The 8,029-nt window shown below is 42.6% G+C and overlaps 1 protein-coding gene across 2 annotated transcripts in view; it reads left to right on the forward strand.

Moving 5' to 3' along the window:
• Positions 1-7,487, forward strand: part of spns2 (spinster homolog 2 (Drosophila)) — a 69,303-nt gene extending 61,816 nt beyond the window's left edge. For both annotated transcript variants that reach the window (XM_034606202.1, XM_034606201.1), the window contains exon 13: positions 4,042-7,487. Coding sequence is in view for 1 of the 2 variants with exons in the window: in XM_034606201.1 (XP_034462092.1) it covers positions 4,042-4,095 (54 nt within the window). In the remaining variant the exon portion in view is untranslated. The remainder of the gene's footprint in view (positions 1-4,041) is intronic.
• The last annotated feature ends 542 nt before the right edge of the window (positions 7,488-8,029 follow it).

Below are 8,029 nucleotides of genomic sequence, written 5' to 3' on the forward strand. Positions count from 1 at the left end.
GGGGGGGGGGCACAATATTGGCAGCACACCAGACAACCCAGCACAGTAGGACAATGGCACATAAAGAATAATAAGATTAAACTCTGACTTGCTGATTAGAAGGACAAGGGAACTGTTGTGACTTATGTGTAAAGGTTATCATGTTGAGCCAAAGGTTCAAGGTTTACCCCTCGCTAATCATTCCCTTCTAAAGTTACCTGGGTTTATTTGTGTATAAAGAAATAGGTCATGAAGGTGTATACTGACTGGTGCGTTTATCATAACCCACCTCCCAATAATTTCCTGTTTCTTCTGAGTGAATTTATCAGTTTGCAACAAAGGTTTAATCATAAGTTTACTTACAATTACTCAACTTTGAAAAGTCTAGGGATAAAATTGCAGGATTTCTTTCAAAAGCAGTTTGATCATCTGGCAAAATTGCAACTACTCAGAGTATTTGTGGGCAGTAGTCATATTAGTGGATATTTAGTTAGAAGGGCCAAATTCATGCTGAGTGTCACAGTGCAGCAGGCGGAGGAAGGTCGTCCAGTCCGGTGCTTTCTTTCTATTTGATTTATATGCTAGTCATATATATGTTCTTCCCTGACCCCCCCATCCTTCCACAAAGTTTTATGGAAATCCGTCCTGTAGTGTTTGCGTAATCTTGCCAAAGGACAAACGGACAGGGCTGAAATCTTAACCTTGTTTCCTGAGGTAAGAAAAGCAAAGACTGATGATCTATAAATAATAATCCAGGGTGTAGATACAAATTCGAGAGATATGTTGCAGGGAGTTCTCCTTTTCATCTGCAGCTTTCTGAATTTCAAATGAAGTTTCCTTACATATGCTCACAACAAAAGTTACAAACAATATGTGCTTGCAGTTGCATCACCACATAATTTCTGGTAAAAAATAAAAAAAGGAGTGCAGTCGTATGATGTATTTCCCATCACAAGCAACTTGCATGGTGCACAGATGAATGTGAGGCGATGGCAGTGTTGGAGGGATGAAATAAGTCTAAAAATAGGTCTGCTTTGGAAAACACTGCAGTATCAGGGCGACATGGTTTGTAGCTTTGTGTGGTCTGACTGTGGTAATGCGGCAGCGCTGCTACCACCAGCAGGGTCACATTAGCATTCACAGCTAATGACAGGTGACATGAAAGGCTCCCGCAAGGCTGTAACACAAATCATGTTTCAGTGGCAGTTTACGCCGTCAGCCTGAGGGTTCCGTCAGTCCTCTGTCACACACAGCAGCCAAAGCATTTTCCCCATGTTGTCAGATGGGACTAAGTATAGATACGTACAGTTTCAAGAGGCCAGATTTGAATTTTCCTATGAACTGATCATTTCAAGTCTAAGAAGAACCCACTAAGGGGCTCTTGGCTGACAGATTTTCAACCAATTGTTTTGAAGGATAATCCAATCAGTGACAAGCACTACTTCCTCCCTTGGGCCTCACTCGCAGATCAATACAGTTCACAGTTCACCCACTCTCTGTTGACATCCTTTACATTGACCCCAGAGCCACAACATACTGCCGTGAGAAACAATTAGAGGAGAAAGGATAAGATATGGCGCCATGGTCAAGTATTTAAATAGCAAAAAAAAAAAAAAGTATTATAACAGTGAGTGGAAGTGACGGAGAGAAATTTAGTGGAAGAGGAGAAAAGACACACGGCCACTGAATAAATGAGGATGAAGGGATGCAGGGATCGGCAAAGCTGTTATACACCGCAAGCTATTAATCTCTGGTGCTGCAATCCCACTGGAGATCAGATACACTAAGATCCAATTAACTTCTTCTGCAGGAGGAAGCAGCCTCCACTGACTGATTCACCCCACACTGCACGATGAACAGGGGACATCCCCGAGCCGGGGACTGTCAAACGATCAGCGTGAGATCTGACAGCACAGCTCCAAACACATTTACTCAGTAACCAGACATCCTGTGGTATATCAGGGAGGAAATTTATGTCGTGGCAAATCTCTGATTTAGTCGCTGCAGTGCAAACTTTAACTGTTAAAAGTGTTTATACAGCTGCAGACGCATACGTTCCTTCTTTGTGCTCTTATCATGCAGCACAAGCTATGAGTCCTGAGTCGGCAGTGTTCAGTGGGTTCTCGATGGGCAGAAACCACAGGCCACACACACACATGCAAACACACACACACAGCCTGGCTCTAATGTGACCTCCAGCTTACAAGACCTTCCGAAAGCCCATTGACTCTCTGCTCTTCTTGTTTCGTGATCAGATGAGTAACTGAAAAGGCAGAAACCAAAGCCCCTCTCCCTTTCACACTTCTTCGGTCTCTTTAACAAGACCAGTCACTGCTTCCTTCCATCTGTCCTTGAACGTGAAGCCAGTCACATCGACAGTATTGCAATGTCAGTCTGGCGATGATCAGTCATGATTTGCGTCCTCCCAGCCAAAAACCACATCAAGTCAGGTTGATTAGCGTTTGTTTCCCTGCCAGACCAATCAGACCTCCCTTTGGCTTGAGAGGCCAACAGTCTCCAGCACAGGGATAGTGAATCCGTGGGGAGGCAGGCCAACACATACCTCTGATTATCTCAACGCTTACACTGAAACACGTTTTTTGGCTCAAAACGGTTAATCCCAGAGAGGAATGTATTGATCTCTACCACAAAACACATTGTTTTAGAAAATCCGCTAATCCCCCTGTTTAAGATAATTACCCTTATTTGCATGACGCTGTCTTTCTGGAGTTCATCACTACGTCGGGATGTGTATATATGCACAAGTGTGTATATCTGTATTTGTCGATGTCTGTTGGGAGTGTGTATGTGTGTGTTTGAGAGTGCAAGACACTAGCTCATAACATTGCTCTGCCAAGCTCCCCGCACTAATCCTATTGTAGCAGCAGCCGTAGCTCCTGCAGTGGAGCATCCAGGGCACGGTGATGACAGACCACAACAAACAGCGGGACGCTCCGCCATCTCTCTCAGGCATTCTGAAGAGATCACAAGCATGGCAGCATGCACGCTTAATGAGCCAGTATGAAGTACACTTTCCCCTCCGGCTCCACATTTATGTTTATGTGTTAATGTAGAGAAGGGTGTAGTATTTTAATGAACAATTAAATATAACAGTCTATAAATTTGACTGAGTGAGCCCAATGCAAATAAACAGTGTCTTCTTCTTCTTTGTTCGGTTTATTGGCGGGTGGCGACCAACATCAAGGTGCATTACCGCCTTCTACTGTGTCTTCTTCTTCTTCTTGATTGAAATGAAGAAGAATTTTAGTGACATTTCCTTTGAATCAAAGGCATTTTCCAGTCCTCGGTATGTAGAGCACGAAAAGCAATTATTATTCGAGCAAAGAAGAAGAAGAAGAAGAAATATAGTATGCGGTGGTAATGCACCTTGACGTTGTTTGCCAACCGCTAATTAACCAAACAAAGAAGAAGAAAAGAAGTAATGGTGGAAATGAAGAGTACACTTACTGTACATCTTTTTTTGCATATTTTAATTTTAATGCTTCTGTCTTCTTCACTAAATTTGAGAGATATTTCATTTTTTACTCTTTTTTGCTACATTTACTTGACAGCCATGATTACTCTTTACTTTGAAAACCAATATAATCATTATATAAAATATTTTTAAAATTTTGGATTAAACAATCCAAAAGGATATAACACTTTTTACTCTTTGTACTAATACTTAGTATAACAGTCAGTCAGTCAAATTGTGTTCTGAAAAATATGTGATGAGACACTGAGGAAGAAGCACAGTCGTATCAAATGAAAACCCCCATCTGCAGATACATGTGTGTTGCTGTGGCTTATAGCTTGCTGCTGTACAGATTGGGGGTGAGTCTGCATTAAACAAACTGTTATGTGTTGGTATGCTTTGTGCAGGACAATATTTAGGTCACAGGCTGGTCCTGGTGGGCAGACGTTATCAGGAAGGTCCTAACAGATGGCCCAGGAGCTTTCAACCTCAACATTAATTACATGAGAATGTCCTGTGGTGATGCCGGACTCTAACCGCTCTGTTTCCTCCCCTCCCCTCCCTCTCTGTCTCTCTCTCTCTCTCAGGTGACAACCAACGAGGAGCCTCCAAACTCGACAAGGATGACAACATGGAGATAAAAAGGGAGGGCAGCTGATCCACCTCTTTGAAACTCCACCCGGGGTCAACTTCCCTGTTATCACCACCACGATCCTCCTCCTCCACCTCCACCTCCACCTCCTCCTCCTCCTCCTCCTCCTCCTCTTCCTCTTCCTCCTCTTCCTCACTCCTGCTGCTCTTCCTTTTAACACGCTCATTGAGGCTGTTCAGAACTGGAATGAGGGAGCGTCTTGCCCCTTCCTGAACTGCCTCTAAATCACAGGCTGGTGGGAACACGCTTAGCGGCGTGCTGGTGTGCCGGAGCCACCTGACCAACAGCTGGTGTCCTCCTCACCTCTGTCTGTGATCCACTGAACCTTCCAGGGAGGAGGTTGAGTTGGCAACAAAAAAAGAAGAAAAAAAAGAAAAACATGTTCCCCTCCAACTCCTGATGCCATACTACTGAATGCTGATCATGAACCTGCCCTGTCTGTCTGCCTGTCTGTCTCTGTATGTCTGTCTGTTTCATTGGCTGTCGATCTGCACCAAGTGCCATAGCGTCATTACATTCCTTCAGACTTTGCACTGACCACCAACAACCCTCATGACTTCATCACTGTCTATGTTTACATGCACACGATAATTCGGCTTTTGGCTTAGAAATTGGTCCGATCCTGCTGTTTATACGAACACCTGCTGTCACGAAGCTCCTCTGGTGTCCATGTTGCTCCCATGCCGATTTTCCACAATTTGTTCTACCCAGACTTTCAACACTTTGAGTAGCTGTAAAATTCAAGTTACGTGGAGCAAGTGTTGCACCTTGTTAAAATGTGCTGCAAGGACAATGATTCTAAAAGTGTTGCATGGGTTCAAACGTCCGCCAATGTGACCGACATCACATCCCTCTGCACATCTTATCGCAGTATTAACAACATGAACTTGTTTACACGATTGAATGCAGTATTCTCATTATCGATCCAAATTTCGCTGTGCATGTAAACATGACCGCCAACCGAGAGCCAAAAAGTGTTACCGTCTAAAGGTCAGTGAATCGGCCTTAAAAATCGGAGCTTTCCCATCCGCAGCTGTTTCCTATGACCCTCGTATGTGTGTTCTTAGTTTTTAGCTTTTAGCACTTAAATCAGTGTAGACAGTGCCACAGGACATGACAGAGATCAGATTTTTCTGCACATTATTTTTCATAAGGTTGCTTGTGATTTTTTTATTCTCTTTATTGTGTGATTATGGATTTTAAACTGGAGGTTACGGTCTATGATTGTTTCAGAAGGAAGATGAAGCAATCTAGGCTCTTTTAAGCAGACACTGGATTATATATTTTTTATCATTTATAATGTTCTTTTCCCAAAAGTACGTGACATGCTACTCTTTTGGCTTTTAAGGAGGAACACCTGAGTTTCTGTGTACATAGGAAGCTTTTTTTTTCATGCAAACCAACCGTTTTTATCCACACTGCCTTATCAGTGAGCTGGGTTTCCCTTTAGAGGGGGTAGCTCGCTGATGGTTGGTTTTAAATTTCTGGACACACACACCCACACAGGGGCCGAGTCACTTTTAATGACGGATTCCAGTCCCATCCATGCTGGTTACAATAACAGCCATTGTTATAAGAGATCGTTTCCCCCTCGCAATTGTAGATATCCCATTCCACTATCAGTAGAAAGGACCTTTGTAAAGAGCTAGAGTCCCACTCGTCAGATTATTAGAAATCGAAATCCCAGACAGGAAGAGGAAATCCATCAGCCCCAGGTCTGACTGACGGGGGCCTCTTATCACTTATAATGGATAAGTGAGGAATCTCCCCTCGAAAGCAGATCCTCAGATGTCACTGCAGGAGCTGAGTCCCCCTCAATACCTGCGCCAGAAGTCGACATCAAGATTTCCATAGGAAGTAGAAATACACAATAGACAGAAAACCTGGATTTGATTTTATCACGCTATGCATTATCTTACATGTAATTATGCAAATGAAATGCAGGGCCCGGGAGGAGGACTACAGCTAGTTCCTTCTCTGTACAAAGGCACTAGCTTCATTAGGATCCTGTTTTTGTAGTGTGTTACCTGGTGGATACAATTTTACTGAAACCTTGAAGCCACTAATGTAGTCAGAGTTGTGGAAGCGTGTGCATAAAAGGGAAAAAAAGCACTTTGCTGACCTTCAAGAAGACACAGGAGGAGGAGGAGGGGGCGGAGGAGGGGGAGGAGGAGGGGGATGGATTGACCTGAGCGGAGGAAGAAAGGGAGACACCGGGCTGGCTGTTGTAGCGTAGATGTGCGAGCGTGACTCACTGGCCGTGTGCGGGTGCTGTGTGCGGGTGCTGTGTGGGCTGTGTCCTTGTTGCCAGATCATTAGCTTTAGCTTCTCTCCAACATGCGTGGAGCTCTCTGAATGTGATTCTGTCCAACCTGATGTGTTTACACACCTACATCTTCTTAACGAACTAAGCTTCTTACCTTCCTTTTACCGTTTTTTTTTAATGTTACCAAATGAGTTTTTCTAATAACTACAATAGAGATAAATATATATATAGCTATATCACGCAGCAACTTTTAATATATTGTAAATGATGGCTTGGATGCAATGTATTTATTTGTTTGTTACCATAATGAAGAATAATCTATAAAGGGAAGTTTATGGTTTGAGTATATTACACTTTGTTATATGTCCTTGGGTTTTAGAAAATGCCTGTTTGTTCAACCTTTTGTATCACAATGAATCAACACAATACCTTTCTACATCACTTCCTGTTTACTGTGATCATAAATCGGACATCTCACACCTTTTCCTCACCGAGAGAACTAAAGAAATGCAATGTGATGCTTTGAAGACGACATATTGGTGTCATTGTTAGGGTGCAATACTTTTGCATTCATTTTTGTAGCTCATGTATGTGTTTTTTTTTTTCCTGGAAAAGAAGAAGAACAAGAACAAGTCATTTTGCACACTTAATGTTCAGGGATTTATTTGAACCATAGGCTGGCATCAACTTCTGTCAAGTCATGCTCACAGTAAGTGCTGACATGTTGTCATCTATCTATATCAGAAGGACCCTTGGCTCTGGTCAGATGGGTCACGAATTGCGTTTCACTTTTGCCAAATTTAGTTGATTTAGCACCAACCCTCTAGGAGTAGAAGTCCATTGTGTCGAGTAATTCTGTGTTAATAATCACTGAAGTGATGTTTTGAGAATATGCTACTTCTTGTCATACAAGAATCGTGTAAAAAGAGACCTATTTCTGATGTTGAACAGAAAACAGAGGTTATTTTTATTTTTAGAGCAAGTCAATACAGGAGAGGTGGCGGAGAAATCAAAGGATGTTATTCTAGAACTGAACTGTGATGCTCCCTCCGGGGGTTGATAGAAAATGTACATGTCTGTAAATCAAATAAACCTATTTAATCACTTCATACCACCACGCTGTGTCTGTTTCTCTTCATTCTGTCAAACATCCATCACATCCCAGTGAAGCACCACCCAGCAGTGCCTCCATTAAGTAACAGTATTTGACTTAATCATTTTCACCTCATCTATATTAGGAGCTTTCTTCTCCTCAAGGTAAAGATAAGTTGATAGTTTTCACACTACAGACGTGTCTTCAGTCTGATGTAACTGAGATGAGCCTTATATGTAGCTATATGCCATCAGGCACCAAATAGTGCACATGTCTGCTTGACTGTTATTTTTTTTTTATATTCACATCCATATGTCATATGCGAGTGATTCTGTTGCTTTAAAAATAGACCCCACACCTCCTGTTGTTTCCCCGGGCCCTAATCCAGGCGTGAGATTCTTTCAAACTGACGGCAGGTGGCCTCAAGAATATTGATCTGAGAGTCGATTGAATCGAGTGTCAAGTTCATTTCCACTTGTTTCAGTGTTGAGAAATGAAGTTGGTCACATGGTCTTGTATATACAGAGCGGTAATACATCACATATGAACAAATTACCTGGATAT

The sequence above is a fragment of the Hippoglossus hippoglossus genome, chromosome 14, assembly GCF_009819705.1.
Source record: "Hippoglossus hippoglossus isolate fHipHip1 chromosome 14, fHipHip1.pri, whole genome shotgun sequence".
Taxonomy (NCBI): domain Eukaryota; kingdom Metazoa; phylum Chordata; class Actinopteri; order Pleuronectiformes; family Pleuronectidae; genus Hippoglossus; species Hippoglossus hippoglossus.